This window comes from Musca vetustissima, unplaced genomic scaffold (genome assembly GCF_032173495.1).
Source record: "Musca vetustissima isolate MV318-11 ecotype Yass unplaced genomic scaffold, APGP_CSIRO_Mvet_v1 utg104765, whole genome shotgun sequence".
Classification (NCBI taxonomy): domain Eukaryota; kingdom Metazoa; phylum Arthropoda; class Insecta; order Diptera; family Muscidae; genus Musca; species Musca vetustissima.
The window spans coordinates 8,679-30,927 of NW_026886743.1; the positions used below are offsets into that span (position 1 = coordinate 8,679).

The following is a 22,249-nucleotide window of genomic DNA, read 5'->3' on the forward strand; positions in this document are numbered from 1 at the left end:
TTTATGGATTTGGACACGTAAAAAAATCTCCCTAATAAAATGATCAATATTGATCATTATAGCTAGATAACAATTCAATTTTGTCAAACCTGAAAACAAAAGTTGTCAGTGCAGGTCTAGTTTTTTTATAGTCCCTCTATAACAGTACCCCCTGTTGCCGGCATATTATTTTGAACACGTTTTCCAAAAGAATTAGGTGTCATTATATATTATGGATATTATTGGTTTCAAATGGGAATAGGCCTAAATATTCCTATCAAATTGCATTATTTGTCCATGGTTATTCATATCTTTCTTTTTAGGTAAATATTAATTCGTAGCACGAAAGCACTGTATAGGTATTCGTAGTGTGTTCTAGAGGACTCCTTTCAGTACTGAGTGATCAAAACATACAATACCTTATTTTGGTCTATAAAAGTAATTTTACAAATCGTTTTCGTCCCCTATAAATATAGATAAAATACTCTGTACCGCTCTATTATATTCACAAATCTTATACCGGACATTATTCAATAGATTTTTATGGACAAACTATCTTCAAAATCTCGTCAATAACATTTTGAATGTCCTCTACAGGTGCAAGGCCGTCATCTTCTAGATTATTTTCTAAAAACTGAAGTAATTTAGGTAGACCTATTGTAGGTTCCATTTGACCTCTCGGTGGATGACATTGAAAATATCTTGTTCCCGACCTTCTATTTTTTTTTCTTTTAAAAACATGTTTTTCACAGACATTTACATGGGTCCTTTTAAATTCAAGACGTTTTTCCAAATATCAAAGATTGTTGTTATCCGACACACTAATTGTAAATATCAAACATTCGTTTCAATATCAATTACTAATTTATTATTTGTATTAAAACTATTTAGAACATCAAAAATAATGGAACAATCTTTAACAAATTCACACACTTCACACAGCAAACGGTTGATCTTTGCCATCTTCATGATATTTAATATAGGTTTCGCCGTGTGTAAAATCTTTTGTACCCTCCAAACGGCCACGAGGCGGTGCCTTGGTATAATCGAATGCCTTCTCCGATTTACCAAACATACGATTGGCTTCCTCAATTTGATCACGATATTTACCAACTACTACCGATTTGCCGGTAATAGGATCTGTTATGTCACCAAGTGGATAAACAACTTTTTCCACTTTATGGGTAATAAGTCGGGTCAGACGTTCGGGTAATTCACGTATCAGAACAACATCACCGGTCTTGCAAACCTTCTCGGGATCGTGGGCAAATAGGAATTCATCTTTTTTGAAATACTGTAAAGAAAATATTGTATGGGTTAAAAAAACACAAGAATTCAGTGTGGTGATTAGTTGATGACTATACCATATTCAAATTCTTGTCCAATTCCATGCGACGTATCCGGATTTTGGAGGCATTAGCTTTGACACAGGGCATACATTGTCCCAAGAGTAGTAAATTTCTGGCTGACATAATTTTTTATTGAAAATTTGTGTGGTTTTTGTTAAGAAGATTATGAAAATCTGAAAAACTGCAAAAAAGCAAAACAATGTGAGAGTAGAGATGGTAAGTTATTGGCCTTTATCGTTGGAATCGAAAGTACTCGGTAACTATCGATAACAATGATTTATTTGTTGTGTTATGTTTACAGAGGATAAGTTATTAATATATATGAATGTACCTTATTTAAAAGGTGTGGTATAATAACACTGCAACACAAAAAATAATTACCGGGAAATTCCAACAGATTATGAAAGAGCGGCTAAAAAAGGAAAATACTTGTATCGGCGTTTTGAAAGTTTATGTCGGGAGGTAACCTAAAAAGGCGAGGCAATATTCCCCCTTTTCAAGTATTTTGATAATTTTCGAAATATGATTTCTTGAAATCTTTGCATTTTAGGTATACAGTGTCTTCGGTAATATTACTGATAAAATACCGAGGAATATTTTGGTATACAACTTTAACCCTAAACCGATACTTTGAGGGGGTCTTTTCGGTCCCCTTTTCCGGAAGTGATTTAAAACTCATTCAAAACTGGGTTAAAGCTGCTCAGAATATTCTACAGAAATGTTCGCCATTAAGTTTTACTATAAGTCTCAGAATAGACTAACACTCAAAAATCAGCATAAACGTCAAAAATCTTAAAAACACAAAAACACATTTTAGGGTTAAAATCGCACTTATTACTAGTTTTTACCCATATTTCCCACAAGATGTCATTGTAGAAGGATGGTATAAGGAACCAAAATATTCTCCATCAATTTTTAGCTTTATTCACTGAACAAGGGAAATCCGTATATATAATGTATATATATATATATATACAGTGAGCAGCAAAAGTCATGGTACCCCATACAAATCAAAAAATATTCAGTAATTCCTCAAAAAGTAATTCACAAAATTTCAAATATATATTTTTATTTCATGTATTCAAACAATATATAAAACAAAATCGACATAGTGCCAAATCCATATTTTTGCACAGCATAAGTCTTGGTACCCCTGGAGAAAAATAATTAATTTTTACAATTAAATTAACTTACCTAATATTTGGTAGGATATGCCTTGAGTTTTAAAACTTCATTCAATCGTTCGGGCATTGAGTATACAAGTTTTTTAGTGCAGTCCGAGGATGTTTTACCCCGTTCTGTCACAAGTATTTCTTTGAGTTGGGCCTTACTGGATATTGTATGATCTCCGATTCGTTTATCGTTTATCTCCGATTCGTTTATCTGATCCCATAGGTTCTCAATCGGATTTAAATCGGGACTTTGTGGAGGTGTTATCAGCATGTGTGGTGTATTGTATACGATCCAATTCTTAACGTCAATAGCAGTGTGTTTTGGATCATTGTCCTGTTGGAAGCATGGTATAATAATAGAAGGTCACAGCAAGTGTTGTTGTACAACAAACGATAAAACAACCAAATGGAAATTTGTTTTTGTAAGTTATACTATAACGTCATTTGACAGAAAAATGTAAACAAACAAATAAATTATATTTATTTTGAAAATAAAATATTTTCGAATCCTAAAAATAAAATTTGAAAAACATGAATGAAAATCTATCAAATTTATATTTCTATCGCTTCCACATCTTTCCTATGATTGAACTATGGCCACTTATATGTGTAACACATATGAAAGTGAAGGGAATTGCGAGTTATTCAATGAAGAAAGATTTCCTTCCTCAAACTTTCCCAACAGGCAGATTGAGTAAAATGAATACGGGAGTACATTTAATAAAGAACAATTTCAAATTGTATGCGTTCCCAATTTTCCTGTTGGGTGATTTTTAAAAACATAATTTGTCAAATTCATATTGACACTAGTATTACGTTGGAATCAAACCAGCTGGGACTTGCTGTTACCTTTTATAATTGTACCATGTGTTGGAAGTAATAATTATCACGAATGTTGAGTTTTTCAGCACTTTGATTCAAATTATGTTTCAAAATATTCATGTAAACTGTTTTATTCATTATTTCCCCCATGGATACCAAATATCCAACACCAGTTGCTGACATGCATCCCCATACCATTACTCCACCACCTCCGTGCTTTACTATTTTCCGAGTATTTTTTGGATTGAGCTCTTCGCCTTTTTTCCGCCACAACAAAGAGCGTCCATCCGACCCAAATATGTTAAATTTTGTTTCGTGCGAGAAAATAACTTTTTCCCAGAACTCATTTGTCTTGTTTTTATAATCATTTGCAAAATTGACTCGCTTCTTTCTGTTTGTTTTGTTAACAAGTGGTTTTTTGCGGGCAGTGCGAGCATTGAAACCACACTTATTGATGCACCTACTTATTGTGTCTGCTAAAACTGATTTCCCACATGATTCTTTTAAGACTGCAGCGATTTTAGGAGCGCTGCTAAATGGATATTTTTTAATAATATATTAAATTTTTCGTTTTTCTCTGATGTTGAGCTTCCTGGGACGGCCTTATCGAGTTTTATTTTCAATTATATTATCTTTTTTGTATCGATTAACCTCGGTGGAAAGAGAGCACCCAGTAATCTGTGCCGTCTGTAGGCCAGGACTGGGCAGCGACACAGGAAATGCTCAATTGTCTCCGTCTCCTCCTCGTCACCTCAGAGTCTACAGTAATCAGTAACATCATGGTCCCATTTAGAGGTAAAGGCCTTGATATTGCACTGACCAGTAATGATTCCTGTCATTACTCTTATTATAGCTTTGCCCAGGTTCAACAGTGAGTGTGCAGACAGAGTTGGCCAAATAGATCTTTACACACTGCACCAAGGTTCGTTGTACGAAAGTTTATAGGCTCTTTCGTCGAAGAACGCCTCAAAGTTCCGATAAATATGACATATGGGTGGTTTGATTAAGCCATCAATTGCTAGATCTGTAGATTGAGATCCTCGTGTAGCTAATTCGTCTGGTCTTTCATTACCCATGATATCACGGTATCCTGGTACGCAACACAGCCGATAGCTGTAATTAAGTTCTTCCAAAACTGTTCTACACTTAAGGACGGCGTCGGATTTGATGGCTTTAAGAGCCGCTTGAAGATCCACAAAGATAGTCCACAAGTCTGCATCCAGACTTTTTATCAATTCCGCTGCCTTTCAAATCGCGAAGATTTCAGCTTTTAAAATACTACAGTTGCTATCCAGCTTGTAGGTAAGCTCAAGGCCTAGCCTTTCACAGTAGAGGCCGGCCCCTGTACCTTCTTCCATCTTGTATCCGTCTGTATAGAAAGCCAGACCGTGCAGAGGAGGGTTACTCCGGTTCCAGTCTCTACTTGTAATAATAACATATACTCGACAAATTTCAAGACTGGTGCTATATAGTCGCTTAGTTTTACGCGTTGGTCCAATGTCATACCTGGTTCGTCCAAGATACAACAATGCCCAAAGGTACAACTTCGCCAAAGAATTTGTTCATGCAGCCTTAGGGCACTACGCTCGGCCTATCAAGCGTAATTGAGTCGTATTAAAGAGAAGTACACAGGAGTACAAACTGCTACAACAACAAGGGACTCGCAGCCACTATAATTTTCATCCAGCGAGCTAGAGGCAATTATCTCCAAATCCAAGCCACTCAAAGCCCTTGGTCCAGACGTCATATCTATGTTCATGTTAAAGAAGCATGGCATAATTGTGCTGGGTTATCTGACCAACGTTCACGAGTTATCGATGTCACAGTTGGTAATTCCTGATATTTGAAAAATTACCGGATTATTTTAATTCTAAGACCTGATAAATCCGCTACTAATGGGAAATTCTACCGCCCGATTTCTCTTCTTTCACCAGTAGCCAAAGTTTTAGAGTAGCTATTGCTTCCGTCCCTGAAACAACATTTCGTTATTGCTACACACCAACACGGTTTCAGGGAATCATATAACACAACTAGGGTTTTGCAAGAAATTACTTCCAAGATTGTGAATAGCATCAATCAGCGACGACTACCTGAACGGACCATTGTGGCCGCCTTAGATCTGTCCAAGGCGTTTGATACGGTCGATCATTCCGAGCTTATATCCGTCCTCACAAATTCCAGCCTCCTGAGTAATATCAAGCGTTGGCTTGCCAACTACCTTAATGGGCGGCAGTCCTTCGTTGAGTTTGCGTGGCCAAAAATCCAAATATTGCAAGATCAAAATGAGAGTACCGCAAGGCGTTGTCTTATCTCCCATTTTGTTCAATATTTATCTTGCGAAACTCCCATTTCCTCCACCAGATGTTTCAGTGGTGTCGTACGGCGATGACTGTACGATTATTTTGTCCTGCGTTAACATTGACGACGTAAATGCAAAAATATCCAACTATTTAGCAACCATCACCAACTTCTTCCCGGAGCGCAATCTAAAATTATCCACTGCAAAGTCTACTGTCATTTTTCACTTCCTGGACGCAAGAAGTCAATTTATAACTTGACAACTTGAAACTTCTGCTACAACATCCTCCTGCAATTTCGGAGAGTGAGAGGCTTCTAGACAAATCCGTTCAATTGTGGCACAACTAAGGTCCGGCAATGTTCTCAACTCGGATCGAGAGCGTGTTGTCCCCGGAACCCTTAACAGGTGCCCCTCCTGCCAGCAAAGCCCTCACGATACACACCATATATTCAATTATGCGTTCGAGCCTACAAGTCTTTTGCCTACAGACAACAACTTCTCTTCAAATCCGAATTCCTAATTAATATATTTTCCTTCCTCCGGGATTCTATCAATATTCTCAGCAAAGAACAACAACCAATGACGCACACGAACATGTATTTGTTGAGGTGGCAGCCTCTGGTCGAAGTCCATCTCCAAGTCAATCCGATACATTGAACCAGCCGCCGTGGATTTGGGTAATTTTATCGAGTTATTTTAACCGAGGATTGTGCTACGTCGCATAAGTGCACTCCGGAGTTGAGTACTTAACATCAGCCCTCAATTTGTCGTTAACCACCCACATAGTTCCTGAAGCCTGGAAAATAGCCAGGGTGGTCCCGCTACTAAAGCCTGGTAAGAATGCCAGCAGGGGTGAATCGTACAGGCCGATTTTACTCCTGTCGGCGGTAGCAAAGACACTTGAGGCGCTACTCCTCCCATCGTTGAGAAGCAATTTTCCAGTTGTCAACCAAAATGGATTCCGTAAGATGCACAGCACGACACGCCATTACCACACATATTAGCAGAGGACTCAACCAGAATAGGCCGTGTAGCCGAACAGTTATGGTGGCTCTTGACCCATCGGCTCTTGGCCTTCGATACCGTCAACTATGCCAAGCTAATCGAAGATATGTGGACGCCAGTCGTATGTGGAATTCAGAAACAGGAAGTCTAAACCTCGTAGAGTGAAACAGGGAGTTCCCAAAAGAGGGGTGATATGTCCGAAACTGTACAACCTCCACCTTTCTGATATTCTACAACCACCAGATGGCATAGAAATCGTAATGTATGCGGATGATTGTACGATCATGGCGTAGGGTACCATTATTGATGACATAAGTGAGAGGTTAAACTTCTACATAACCGATCTTGTTAATTTCTTCCTTCTGAGGAATATGAAAATATCCGCCACAAAATCAACAGCCACACTGTTCACCACAAGGACGACTGAAATGCAGCTCCTACTGAATATAATGGTCGATGGAGAAATGATTCCGACCACCAACTACCCCCAAGATACTGGGAGTAACGTTCGACAGCCTTTTCAAGTCATCTGCGCAAGCCACTGCTTTATGCGATAAGCTGAGAAGTATCTTGAAGAGTTTTACGTGAGTACCTGCCAATAGGCCTACCTCACTGTGGCTGAGCCACAGGCGGAAAAGCGCCCACCAGCGCACCAGCACCGAAGTACTGTACCAATTGGAGATCATGCAGAAGGCACACTCTCCCCCTTGGTGAGGGGCGAAACCACAACCCCCGCGAAGCTCCCCAAGAGGCCACACCAACTGTCAGGCTGGATCGACAGATCCAGGGGAACCTGACACCCGCGGTACGGAAAACCTCTGCTCAGGCTCGAGACCGAAGCCTCTCGCAGTTTGACGCACATCCGGGCTGGTATCCCAAAGCAACAATAAGCATCGGCGATAACCGCAAGTGGCAAGGAAAAACCTGGCCACAGGCAGTGACAAATACACAAATCACAAACAATTAACATGCTGTCCTCACGGACTGCACAAAGGGCCAAAGGACCGCGGCATCGGACATCACAACACAAACAATGAACAAAACTGCCCTCACGGACAGCCTACACTACATCCACATGACGAGTGAAGCACATGAAGTGGAAACCACGAACCACCCACGATGCACAGACAACCGCAGGCAGCACGTACACCACCTACAACCGCCGATAACCGCACCAAGACCAGCACCGCCACCCGGTGCAACCGACCAACCCAACTGCAAGAGGGCTATGCACGAGGACCACCTCCGCTAAGTACTGTCCTTCTCCTGTCCTGTCCTTCTCCTAAATGCTTCACGAGCAAAACTACTTAAACAAATAAGGTCCGATCGTCTTCAAGTGCCCTACAGAAATCCCACCCCTCCATTCGATATACCCATACTTGTTAAATCTCTAATGTCATCATAGTAACAGCATTCCGTCAGTATATGCTTCCAGTCCTCAGTCATCCCGCACCCACATACATCCGTCTGGGAAAAGCGTCTCTTATGCAGAAAAGCATTGAGAGAGCCATGCCCCGTCAGTAAGAAACCAGTACTTAAGCCGAAGCGAAAGTCTGACCGGTCCACTACGAACGTTGCGTCACGAATAAATTCGTACGTCACCCTCCTTTTGTTACTGTTTGCCCACCTTGTCCTCCACCTATCAACAAAACAATCCCGAAGGATAGTGCTGTACCGCCTACTCTCCCCATCCACCAAATCAGAAGGCCTGAGCCAATCATCCTCATCCAACTGCAAACCACGCTTAAGCTTATACATGATAGCCCTATATCTCACTTCAAGATCAAGCGGCGCGGTGCCAAGCAGCACCTGCAATGCCTCTGTTGAAACAGTGCGACACACTGGCAAGCTTCCTCTGCCCGAAGACAGAAGAGGCAGTTCTGTACCATATAGGTGCACCATAAGTTGCGCAGGCAACAAAAAGCCCACCATATATGATTCGCACAGAACGCCTACTCAAGCCCCAATCAGTCCGCAAAACACGCCTGATGGTCCCAACAACCGTTGTCAGCTTCTCCTTCAACCGATCGAAGTGTGGAAGAAAATTCAAACGCTCCGACACCGTTATCCCGAGATACATGACAGTACACGAATACCTTATGCCGCGTTCACCAGCTCGAATGCAGAAACCTTGTTGACCTCTTATAAAGCCATAGGCCGGTCAGTTGTAAGCTATGCGGCGCCAGTGTGGTTCGCGAATGTTAGTGATACGCAGTGGGAGAATATCCAGACCTGCCAGAATGCTGCCCTGAGAACTGCAACAGGGTGTCTCCTCATGAATGCTGTGAACCATTTTCATGAGGAGACTAAGATCTTATCCGTCCATCGACACAATTACATATTGTCGACGCAGTACTTGCTACCCATTTTAACTAACTCCATTATACAAAATAAAACACACAATATTTTATATTTCAAAATTCTCTAAATAATTTCATTAAATAAATATTGTTGTTGTTGTTTTTTTTTCAAATAATCAATTATGATTATTTATATAGTAATAATTATTATTATTAATATTAATTATAATTTGTTTTATTTAAAATTAACGTTAATTGTTTTGTTTCAACTATGTTCTACAGCAGTGAAAAAATTATGCTATTTGTTCATAATAATTGATAATAACCTCAGATTGGGGTTTGCCCCCCAAGAAAAAAGTATTTGAGGTTATGCGTAAAGTGGCAAAAATCAATATAAAATAAAGGGGGAAAATTAAAAATAATTGTTCGATAATTGTTTTGATTTGTTCGTATTTACAGAATTATGGTGGCTAAAAAAAATATTTTACTAAAGTAATTTTGTGTTTTTGCTTAAAATTGATAAAAAACAAAATCATTAGTGATTGTTTCTTCTATAAAAAAAAAAATAATAATTTAGTGATAGTATATAAATGGTAAAATTGTCTTTTTGTTGTGTAAAGTTGTAATAATAGGGTTTTGTTCTTGTAGTTGTTGTCGTGGTTTTTTAATTAATTTGATGCAGCTGGAACAGCAGCAGCAGCTTTTCTGGATTAATCACAATCTCTTAGAATTCTAAAATTGTACTGCAATATGGAATTGGTCTCATGGGGTTTCTCTTGGCATACATTTGTCTGAAAAAAAAATGAATTAGATTTTTTTTTAATAAAATTAAAAATATGGAGGTGTTCCCCTTACCTTCTCCGGATCATTGGTGGCACGTAAAATTAAATCTTTAACAAAATAACCCCGACTTGGTACATTCAGCACCAACAGCGAAGTGTTGCGTCTTCTTTCCAGCACATTTTGCGTTTGATGGTTGATGTGGTGATGCGCCGACAGACCCGGTTGGGAGGAATTTATTAAATGTTTACCATTTTGTTTGGAATGTTCGTGGAGGTTGCAAACAACCCATTGTAGGGGTAAGGAAGATCTGTAAAATAAAAAAAAAAATATTTTAATTAAACCTATTTCTTCAGGTGCCTCTAGATTTACTTACGTTAAATGCAACTCAATACTCTGCTCCTTAAAGAAACGCGACAATGGTATAACATATGTCATATTCACCGAATTTCCCAGCTTCGGACAAAATTCATTAAAGGCAAATGTATTATTTAAACGTTCGGCCAATATACAGTTGCGTATTTTCCAACAATCTGCATTACCCGGAGGACGATTTGGTTCAACCGATAAATTTGCTGATCCCTCATCAAGTTTATCTTGAGTTTTTATTTTCGATTCAACATCTAGGTTTTCATCACTGAAATTGTGTTCCAATATTGCATCCAAGTTATCCCCCTCTGATTCGGATTGTTGCTGTTGTTGTTGATCATCGGAATTAAGTTCTTTAGCTAGAGCCTGAGTGGCATGTGATGTTTTCCCCTGGAGTGGTGTTAGCAATGAGGCGTTAAGTGCATCTTTTGTTTTATCTGGTAAATCGCTGAATGCCGCCTGTAAATCATCATCTGGTTCGTTGATAACAGCATCATTGTCTTCGGAATCACCATGATTGCGTTCATTTTCAAAGTCTTGTTGTTGCAATGATTTGGATTTCTTCGATTCGGTTTGTTTAAGACTAAGGGCTGGTTGTATCGGTGCCAAAAGTTGATTGTTTTCCTCGAAACAAACAGACTGTAGGGGAGGAATAGAAAAAGAAAAAGGTTAGCGGTGCTCAAAAAGTAATAAAACTTTTTAAATTTATGAAGGAAAATGGAAGACAATTTCGATTAACAGAAAATTCGTGCAGATTCTGAATGAATGATGTCCACTGTAACTCTTACGAGGGCATTTCGGAAAGTTCTTAGCCTAGAACAGAAAGCGCGGTATAAACAGAAACAGATAAAGAAACAGGTGTTCAAAAAATCCGCTTGGGGAATCTATCGAGACCCCAACAACGGACAAAGACTCAAAGGTCGAAACTGCTCGAGAAGCATCCAATGCGAAGCTCTGTAAACGTACCGTATCGTATCTCCGCAAATTCGTGGGGCGAGATGTGAATTTACTTTCGAAGAGGGAGGTTCATCAAGGGCGAGATGAAATTCGTATGGAAGTTTGAAAGAACTTTCCTGCACAAACAGTTCGATCAAAAATCTCTCTGAATCGAGCAAAGATGTAGAGTCGGCGGAGCCCACTGTCTCTGACAAAGCTGTGAAGCTGACTTCTGATCCGAAGCCTAACTCAAGTCCACAGTCAATGGAAAAGGCTATTGAGCACACCCCGACACAAACTGCCATCCATAAGAGTGATCGACGTGTGGAGGGCTCTGTCTCAAAGCCCGATTTTATGCCAATTTACAAAGGTGAAGGGGTTGGTCGGAATAGAAAGACGGCCAAGTCTGGCAAGAAACCATCGTCTTCTGGAAGTGCGAATACTAGCCCGCAGGACAAATCTGTGAATCGCATTTGCTCATCAGAAGGTCCACAACCTTCACTCAAGAAGACGAAGGCTTCGCGTCTGTTGATTGCGAAACGTTAGAACATGTCAGTACGTAGCCTTTTCAAGCTTCCGAAACCAATTCTTAGGGAATGACACATTTCGCGAAATAACCGACCTTTGGTGGTGTGACAATCAAATCCAAACATGACTAACATGATAGCTATCCAGGTGACTCCTCTTAATCAAGGGGAGTTCTCCTTGTAGTGAAGTCTCGAGACTCCTAAAGCAGTTGGCCGTCGAAGTGGATACGGGGGCTGATGAGCTTCCCATCGTAAAGATGAATAAATCATCAGAACCGGGAACCCCCAAACATGTCATTGCCAAAGAGATCTCTGAACACAAGATTTATCGGAGAGCCGTTAATTTCTGCAACCGGTATATCGGACGGGACTCAATAACAGATAAGAAATTCCAATTAAGAGGATCCTTAAATTAACTCGGAATTTCTCCAGGATCTATCTGAATGTTATTGCGAATGACTTTTTAATTAATAGAATTCCAGCATCACGTGTAAAGTCCACCACGGTAAAGGTTGTAACTTATGCCGATGATGTAGTCTAGCTGGTAAGCGGGAAATTTCTGCCGACTATTTCTGAATTCGTGCAGGGTACCTTATTAACTTTGTCCAACTGGGCCCACGCCAATGGTAATGGCGTAAACCCCACGCAGACAGAAATGGTACTCTTCACTAGGAAACGAAAGATTCCAAATTTCCTTTTTCCATCTTTGGGTGGAGTTACTGCAACCCTTTCCTTAAAAACAAAATAAAATGGTTCAGTCATTGGCCACAAATTAACGTGGATAAGGAATGTTGAGGAACGCACAAAGAAAGGTCTAATAGCACTAAACTCTATAGAAGTACTCTATAGGTAAGAGTTATGGACGACATTAGAGTTTCCTAGTAGGAAATTCTGAGCAAGTGACCGTCTGTCTATATTTATAGGTCCAGTTTCTATATATGTCGATAGTCAGGCGGATCATATGGCGCTCAAGTTGTGCACTATAAACTCAAAAGCGGTTCGTGGCTGTAAATGTGCTCTTCATGATATACGACGGATAGTTAAATTATGTTGGGTTTCAGGACATTTTAACATAGAATGGAATGATATAGGCGATTAGCTTGTTCGTGGGGGTTCGCAGTCGTCGAATCTGTCGATTTCGGAATCTGTACAACCTCCTATTGGTTATTTCATTGGCAAAATCCGTATGAGTTACAGCGAGGTAGTCGGTAATAGATGGTAAACAGAACCTAAATGCAGTATGATAAAAATCATTTTGGGGACTATAACAAGTCACTGCAGGATTAGATCTCTTAATGGGATATTAACGGAGTGGATTATTGCCGTCTGTTCGAGAATCTGCTAGAAACAATTGAACATATACTCTGCAGGTGTCCATCGCTAAGTAGCAGAAGACGCAGACAGTTTGGCAAACATGAAATTGATAAGCAAGGCTTCTCCGAAATAGATCTAAAAGATCCAAGCTTGGTTAAGATTCTGACTTGGCTAAAATAACCAAATTTCTACACTCTTTAAACTTCCTCTATCCCTCTTTTTTCCACTTGCCTTTACTCCTTTCTTTTCAGATATCCAGGATGAGCAAAATGGACAAATGTCTCTGAGTGACCGGCTGCAAATGGCAGCCGTACATCCGTTAACCTAGCCTAAGTGTTCTCATTCTTCACTCACCTGACAATTGGAAATATCATCCCTTTTAACCTTGTTGTTACACTGTTCAGGTTCGCCGAAAATCTCCACATACGAAGTTTCACTTTGGACCCATACATTCTGAATGGGATTTACCAAAGCCTGTTGACCTTGTTGCCCCACGACGGCAGTAGAACGACGACCCAACAGAGACTGGCGATTCTCCAAACCCAAATCATAATCAACAGGATCACCAGGATTAAAAATCGATTCATTATTATTACTTGTCAGACTTTGTAAATCGTTGTCGGAATTTTCCGGGTTACGTTCAACATAATTACGACTTTTATTTGATATGGGTTGAGTTTCCAGGGAATAGTTGGTATGCGGTGCATCAGTATTGACTTTATTCGAATGCGTGTGAGATTGTATCGAACTGGTGGTTGTTGTTGTTGTGGTCGAGGTGGGTGGTGGTACAGTTTTATAGATTATTAAATCTCCACCCCGGGCATTGGTGTGCCGTAAGAGATTCGATTGTGTCGGGGAGGAAATGTGAGGTGCTTCATTTATACTTCTATCGGTTGATGCTCCCACGGAATTTTCGATGTGGAGTTTTTCTATTTCACTTTCATTTGTAGCCGTGGCGGAGGTTCGCTTTTTACTAGAGTTTGATGGAGATTTATGACGATTCGGTGACTGTTGGGAATCAATGTCAATGGAATTATTTTCGAAGTCCTGTTGTACAAAATTGTCATTGGCTATTTTCTCTGTGGAACTTTCACTGGTGTTGTGAGAACCCGAGTTGGAGTTGTCATCATTTGTTGGTACACCATTCAGACTCTTCGCCGATGGTAAGGCATTACGATGGGTGGCCGCTTGCATTACCCTCAGTACCATTTGTGGTTGGGGCCATTTGTGTTTGTGCTTGCTAATTATGGTTTTATTGGTTCTCAGCACGGGACCAGTGGTACTTCGTGATTGCTCTTGATAGGTGGTGGGCAGTAGCTCCGATTGACCCATATATGGTTTATCCATAACCACTGTAATTCCATCTGTTGCAGCGGTGCCGGTTTGAGATGATGACGAAGAGGAAGATGATGAGGGTGGTAGGAGCATATCTTCATAAATTAGTTCACTTTCACCTATAGCAGCTTCTCCTGCATCACCCCCACCACCACCACCAGTACCACCTATTCCTCGATATGGCATTGTACCATTTTGGCTAAGAGATCTGGAATATCCTGCCACCGATGAGAGATTGGGTAATGCCGGCCACAGACTATGGGTGCGATTATATTTCAGACTATGCTGTCGTATGAAATCATGTTCCTGCTCCGTCAGAGACCCACCGCCATGGCCATAGAAGTGACCATTGCTTAGCAATTGTATTCTATCTAATTCACTTAAATTGTGTTGTTTCTTATTGTGCTCTACGAAGTATAAGGTGGAAACGGCGGCCAAACTGGAAGAGAAGAAAAAAATTAGAAAAAATCGATATTTTATGTCCCGATCCAATACTCACCACGCCGCCATAACTATAACTAACAGAAATATAATAATCTGCAATGTGCGATTCGAACAGATTTCATAGCCATCTCTGGAGCTGCGACCCGCCGATCCACCTCCCACCATTGTCTTGCAATGCATAAATTGCAGCTCGTTTTCCTTGGCCCGCTGCAGACGATGATTGACCCTTTCCAAGTTCTCTATGCGCGTCTCCAAGGTACCCGTTACCTTACACAGCTCCTTGACAGCTCCAATATTCTCCATAAGTATACGATCCTTGTTGACCAATAGGAAATTTTCAATAACATTGCCATTTGGCAGGACAACACTGCCAGCCTCTTGTACAGCATCTGGTATAACTTCACGCACCTCCTGTGCAATAACTCCCGTATCGACAATATCCTCCTCATCCTTATGCGATTTCAGGCCCGAATGCAGAGCAAATTGTGGTTCGAGACGATAGCGTACAATTCGTATCTTTTGTAAATTCCGCAATTGTACCGATGTATCCAATTCACCGATTTCCTGTTTAGCACGACTATCACTGGGTTGGACAATGTGACCGGATATTTTCAGATTACCATGTACAACGAGACTTTCATCGGGACGATCTGTGTTGATACCCACTCGGCCGGCATGGAAAATGGAATCTTGAGTTAGACCTCGCTGCCAACAGAGATCAACATCGGATTCAAATTGTCCCGGATTTGAGGCCCGTACAATAATTTTATCACTTCCCTGTGCTATCACGGGAAAGTCGCCGGACGCTGTGTGGACATGGAGTCCAACAACTAGCTGGAAATAGCGTTGTTCCGGATTCGGACGTCCTTTTTTGCGCATATTATTATTTGTCGTCTCCGAGAAATGTAAACGGCCCACAGTCACCTTGCTCACTATGTGACTCTGGAGATCGATACTGAAAGGGGAAAGAAACATGGGAGGAATTAGAAATAAGAATGCATTTTGTTCAAGTCCTCTCAAGGCGTGGATTTTTTAAAATAATTCTTTCCAAGGCCAAACAAGGCGTGGATTTTTTAAAATAATTCTTTCCAAGGCCAAACAAGGCGTGGATTTTTTAAAATAATTCTTTCCAAGGCCAAACAAGGCGTGGATTTTTTAAAATAATTCTTTCCAAGGCCAAACAAGGCGTGGATTTTTTAAAATAATTCTTTCCAAGGCCAAACAAGGCGTGGATTTTTTAAAATAATTCTTTCCAAGGCCAAACAAGGCGTGGATTTTTTAAAATAATTCTTTCCAAGGCCAAACAAGGCGTGGATTTTTTAAAATAATTCTTTCCAAGGCCAAACAAGGCGTGGATTTTTTAAAATAATTCTTTCTTTTTAAAGAATATTTTTTCAAGTCTCCACAAGGCTTGGAATTTTTAAAGAATATTTTTTTTAAGTCTCCACAAGGCGTGGATTTTTTAAAGAATGTTTTTCAAGTCTCCGGAATAACAAAATTTAATGTACTTACGGTACTGGATAGAATGGTTTCTTCGAGCGGTCCGATTGACTCTGTTCGATGCGTATCGTCTGATTCGGGGCCTCCAGCTTCACCCCGTAGAAATGTAAATGAAATGATTTGATTTTCTCTAGACCCGATGGCGTTTTAACAAATTTCGCCTCACTTTGTAGGCGAGCATGGCAAGTTATCTGGAAATGATTCTTTTTCTGACACACAAAGGCATCATCGGATACGGAAAAGTTGAAACCTTTATCGGCATCGACCCGGTAATATACCACCGAGATCTCTTGTAGATTTTGATCGCACAACTCATGCCAATTTTGTGGTTGAAATGGCGTGAAACGTATACACGGACTGAGGGCATCAGAGGTGGAACCATCCGCCGCCTTAACACTACCATCCATATTGACGCTAGACAAGGCCGGAGATAGAGAGGCGGTGGAGTGGGCCGGTGTATCTGTTATATCGTGCGTGGTGTTCAGTTGTATATTAAGTGGTGAGGTGGCGCTACGTTTTGGTACTTCTCCCGGCAGTGGTGTGGCACACACAGAACTACGCGAGGGACTTAACATTAGACCTGGATCGGGTTTAACGCAGGGAAAGTCAACACCATCGATTTGGGTGGGCATCTTTCGTTTACGAGAGGAGGATTGATGATTGGGTGTTGAGGGAGCACTGGAGCGGCTTAGTTGGGGAGTGGATGGAATGCTACCGGTTACAGTGCCCACCACCTGGACATGTGGCAGATCGCCAATGGCGGTAAGCATACCTTGTGTCAGATCATTGGGGTCCACCATTTGTGACAAGCTCAGTTGATAGGAAGGTGGTGGCGGTGGTGGGGGATTAGGAAGGCCATGGCTCAGACTGTCGTACATTAGGTGATTGGAATGACCGATGTTGTTGTTGCTGGTGTGGCTGTTATTTGGACTAAGGGTGTGGGTGGTATTACTATTGGCATGAGAGTAAAGAAGTTGCTGCGCTGCCCCACCTTGGGCGCCATTCATCTCAATGTGAGTATCTGGTGATTGATGGTGGTGGTGCTGCTGCTGTTGTTGTTGCTGCTGCTGGTGGTGATGACTATTAAGTGTTTGTTGTAAACTATTCGGATTTATAATAAGTCCCGCCTCATGTTTCACTCTCACCTCCGTCATCGACGAGTCTTGTGTTGGGCCCATTGTTGTCAGTCCATTTAAATTCATTTGATGATTATCCATAATATGGACATAGTGATGCGGATGATTTGTATCATGTGTTTGATTTTGAGACTGAAGATGATGTTGTTGTTGTTGTTGTGGCTGATGCTGCTGCGAATGGACACCAGACACCATTGTGGTGACATTTGTTCCATTACTATTGGAATTGAAAAGATCTCTGGTCGACATACCGGCTGTTAACCCCGTTACATCTTGAAGCGGGCTATATGGTGGCTCCGATCCCGAGTCAGGTGGACTCTCCGGCAGCTGGGTATGTGTGAGATTTCTGGTGCTATTATTCGAATTGGAATTGCCATGTATTCCAATGTGTGGTGTCGACGATAGACCCACTCGAGCCGAAACTGTGGGTATGGGTGGTAGAATTAAATCCGAACCAATTGAGGCCAACGATGTGGGTGATGTAACAGGTGTTTCAGTTTTGGCACTACACAGCAGGTTCGATGTATTGGCCACACCACCACCGCTGCCGCAACCATTCAGCTGGGAGGAATGGCTCAAGTTTTGCCGCTCTCCTCCATTGCCGCCAATGCGTCCAAGGCTATTCGATGTTACATGTAAATCTTCAAAAAATATGGCTTCATTATCGATGCCGCCCACATAATCCGCTCGATCTGTAATTATAAGGAAGTAGGAAATGGAAAAAAATTAATAAAAATTATCGGAAGGGATGTTGAAGATGAAAATAAATTTTAAAAAGAAGACCCTGGGGATGGATTTATAGGCGTGGATTTTTTAAAGAATATTTTTTTCAATGCCAAAACAAGGCGTGGATTTTTAAAGAATATTTTTTCCAAGGCCACAACAAGGCGTGGATTTTTTAAAGAATATTTTTTTCAAGGCCACAACAAGGCGTGGATTTTTTAAAGAATATTTTTTCCAAGGCCACAACAAGGCGTGGATTTTTTAAAGAATATTTTTTCCAAGGCCAAAACAAGGCCTGGATTTTTTAAAGAATGTTTTTCCAAGGCCAAAACAAGGCGTGGCATTTTTAAAGAATATTATTTCCAAGGCCAAAACAAGGCGTGGATTTTTTAAAGAATATTTTTTCCAAGGCCACACAAGGCGTGGATTTTTTAAAGAATATTTTTTCCAAGGCCACAACAAGGCGTGGATTTTTTAAAGAATATTATTTCCAAGGCCACAACAAGGCGTGGATTTTTTAAAGAATATTTTTTCCAAGGCCACAACAAGGCGTGGAATTTTAAAAGAATATTTTTTCCAAAGCCAAACAAGGCGTGGATTTTTTAAAGAATATTTTTTCCAAGGCCATAACAAGGCGTGGATTTTTTAAAGAATATTTTTTCCAAGGCCATAACAAGGCTTGGATTTTTTAAAGAATATATTTTCCAAGGCCAAAACAAGGCGTGGATTTTTTAAAGAATATTTTTTCCAAGGCCACACAAGGCGTGGATTTTTTAAAGAATATTTTTTCCCAAGCCTAAACAAGGCGTGGATTTTTTAAGGAATATTTTTTCCAAGGACAAAACAAGGGGTGGATTTTTTAAAGAATATTTTTTCCAAGGCCAAAACAAGGCGTGGATTTTTTAAAGAATATTTTTTCCAAGGCCAAAACAAGGGGTGGATTTTTTAAAGAATATTTTTTCCAAGGCCACGACAAGACGTGGATTTTTTAAGGATTTTTTTCAAGGCCCAAACAAGGCGTGAAATGTTTAAGGATTTTTTTTCAAGGCCCAAACAAGGCGTAAAATTTTTTAAGGATTTTTTTTCAAGGCCCAAACAAGGCTTGGAATTTTTTAAGGATTTTTTTCAAGGTCCAAACAAGGCGTGACATTTTTTAAGGATTTTTTTTCAAGGCCAAAACAAGGCGTGGAATTTTGAAAGAATATTTTTTCCAAGGCCAAAATAAGGCGTGGATTTTTTATAGAATTTTTTTTTGCAGTCACCAACACAGGATTGGATTTTTAACGAATATTTTTTTCAGAGACAAACACATTCTTCAAAAAATCCACTTCTTGTGAGGCATTGAAAAAATATTCTTCAAAAAATCCACTTCTTGTGAGGCATTGAAAAAATATTCTTCAAAAAATCCACGCCTTGATAGGCATTGAAAAAATATTCTTCAAAAAATCCACTTCTTGTGAGGCATTGAAAAAATATTCTTCAAAAAATCCACTTCTTGTGAGGCATTGACAAAATATTCTTAAAAAAATCCACTTCTTGTAAGGCATTGAAAAAATATTCTTCAAAAAATCCATTTCTTGCGAGGCATTAAAAAAATATTCTTCAAAAAATCCACTTTTTTGTGAGGCATTGAAGAAATATTCTTGAAAAAATCCACTTCTTGTGAGGCACTGAAAAAATATTCTTCAAAAAATCCACTTCTTGTGAGGCATTGAAGAAGTATTCTTCAAAAAATCCACTTCCTGTGAGGCATTGAAAAAATATTCTTCAAAAAATCCACTTCTTTGAGGAGCCATGAAAAAGTATTCTTTAAAAATCAACGCCTTGTTGGCCCATGAAAACATATTCTTAAAATAATTCTCGCCTTGGTGGCCCCTGAAAATATATTCTTTTAAAAATCCACGCCTCGTTGGCCCCGTAAAAAATATTCTTTACAAAAATCCTCGCCTTGATAGGTCCTTTGTCCTGATTTCGCACTTTTACCCACTTTTTATTTTATTTTCTGTTCCATGTTCCACTTTCACATAACGACATGCCAAACGAATTATATTTCGAATTGTAAATGATTCAAATAAACAACAACAATTCATATTATATATTGATATTGATTATTTATTTGTTATTATTTGGAGCACTGGAACACAACACTACAACATCATGTTTTTGAGGTGTTCACGAATAAACTGTTAATACCTTTTTGTGGCAACAACTTTGGGAGTTGTACAAAAGTAGGAAAATAAAACAAATCGGAATGTGCGTTTTTTAATTACAACCAAAAAATAACTACAACAAAATAATTTTTTTCCTAACTCCCAAAAAAATCCGGAAGAAAATGCTTGAAATAAGTTAGTGAGTGTTCACACACATACACAACGAAATTTGTTCATTGGATGATAACAACAATTTTGAAAAATTGCAAAAATAATAAAAAAAAACAATAACAAAAATTTTATAAAAACATTATCTTTCCGAAATATTGAAATGTGCCACACTTTTTTTCGCCACATGCAGATTGAAGGTCACTGCTCCTTGGAATTTGGAATTCGAAACAGATTTGGGGATTTTCGAACCTTAAATCTTAAGGGATTTCTAATAAAAATCAACTCTTCACATTATCGACTTACTGACCTATTTCCACATCTATGAAATATATTGTTTAATTTTCAATTCATGATTTTATTTTTCAAATAATGCCATAATTTTTTTATAGCTCCCATTCCATTGGCTGCCACTGTCGCTTTGTCTGATATTGAACTGTGTTTGCGACTTGTCGTCACAAAATAAAAAAAAAAAAATCTGAAAACAGAGGGCGTGTAGGAAATGTAATTTTTCCACAATTTCAACGAACGACCGATACCAATATCATGACAATGTTTCTTTGCCATTCTTCTTCTTCTTCTGGCATTCCTACACTGACTGCTCTCAAATTTGCCGGAATGATAAGAATGGCGAACAATGAACGATTCGATTGTGATGGATGAATTGCCGGGCCAAATATTTCATTATTATTATTAAATCTTTCATAAAGCAATATTTTGATGTATTGTTTGATCAATAAATAAATATTTATAACACATAAATATTAAAAACAACAATAGTAATAAAAATATTATAACAATTTTATTTTCAAAAATCCACACCTTATATATGGATCTAGAAAAATATGGGGTCAATTCTTGAAAACCATATTTTTGGTTACTTTTCAATTAAAAAACTTAATTAAAAACCGGTGAGCTGAACAGTAAAGTCGAACGGGGCCGACCATTTTATACTCTATACAACTCCCACTGATTTAAGCGGATCTAATAAATATCGGGGCTGCGATATTTGCAATCTTTTGACCGATTAGAGCTCCTCAGCGGATTTTTCCCGAAGTAAAAAATTATTTAATAGGGTTAAATTTATTTTACAAAAACAAAAAAGTTTTGGTTCATTTGACCCGCTAAATAACCTCATGTTAAATCCCATAGCCATCAGCTCAAAAAATTATGGTCTCTAATGTGTTAATGGTGATACTAAACTTAAGTAAAACTCCCACATCCGAGTAGATAGAATAATATTGTCATCAGTTTAAAGGTTAACCACTCCTTTTTGGGTGCTATCAACTTTTCGGGTCTATGTTCTACAGGAGTAAATATATATATATATATATATATATAAAAACCTGGGTTTATTTGACCCGCAAAATGTTGACCGATCTTCATAAAAACAGTTATGCCTATGGTCAGACCACTTTCTCTGCGTAAAATTTACGGTTTTTCGGTCTATAAAGACCTGAAAATAAAGTTTTTGGTCAGTTTAATCCACCAAATTATTATCTATCATTATTAAAAACAATATGGGTATTGTTAGTCCAGGTCCTGTCCTACAGAAAAATTTTGTCGCGATTGGTCAATAACTGTGGCCTGTAGCGTACTTACAAATTATAATGGAGAAAAGGACAAAGAGACGGAAGAACACACATGTCATACATATTATATTTTACAAATTAGTTGACTTATTCATGGGTTCTGAAAAAAAACTGTAAAAATAGTTTTTAAAATAACCACACACATCAGCATTCACCACTGTCTGGCGTGAAGGATTCCTACTGGGGAGTGCTTTGAATACATGTAACAGCGTTACCTATTATCCGACGGGGCGTATGTTGCAAATCATTAGATAAACCAGTAAGGAAAGTAGTAAAGTCGGACGGGGCCGACTATATTATACCCTTCACCACTATGGGTATATTAAACAGAACAATTAACATGAAATTG

At 39.3% G+C, this 22,249-nt stretch overlaps 2 protein-coding genes across 2 annotated transcripts; both read right to left on the reverse strand.

The window, feature by feature from the left end:
* Positions 1-911: 911 nt before the first annotated feature.
* Positions 912-1,480, reverse strand: LOC133334214 (small ribosomal subunit protein uS17m-like). The gene is made up of 2 exons (XM_061542508.1): positions 1,344-1,480; positions 912-1,273 (listed from the first exon to the last, which is right to left on the reverse strand). Exons 1-2 carry the CDS (start codon positions 1,449-1,451, stop codon positions 914-916), a joined length of 468 nt encoding a protein of 155 aa, XP_061398492.1. The 5' UTR covers positions 1,452-1,480; the 3' UTR covers positions 912-913.
* An 8,146-nt stretch (positions 1,481-9,626) lies between these two features.
* On the reverse strand, positions 9,627-17,959 carry LOC133334215 (uncharacterized; the record flags this gene model as incomplete). Its single annotated transcript, XM_061542509.1, has 7 exons — positions 9,627-9,717; positions 9,782-10,016; positions 10,083-10,714; positions 13,207-14,626; positions 14,687-15,586; positions 16,144-17,180; positions 17,277-17,959. Coding segments are annotated over 7 exons (4,988 nt in total), but the record flags the coding sequence as incomplete, so codon positions are not given.
* Between the last annotated feature and the right edge of the window lie 4,290 nt (positions 17,960-22,249).

Bases quoted from the DNA above. Each gene is read 5' to 3' on its own strand.
- LOC133334214 (XM_061542508.1), bottom strand. From the start codon at position 1,451: ATGTCAGCCAGAAATTTACTACTCTTGGGACAATGTATGCCCTGTGTC. The intron at 1,274-1,343 runs GTATAGTCATCA...TTTTCTTTACAG, and splicing joins TGGACAAGAATTTGAATATG to TATTTCAAAAAAGATGAATT.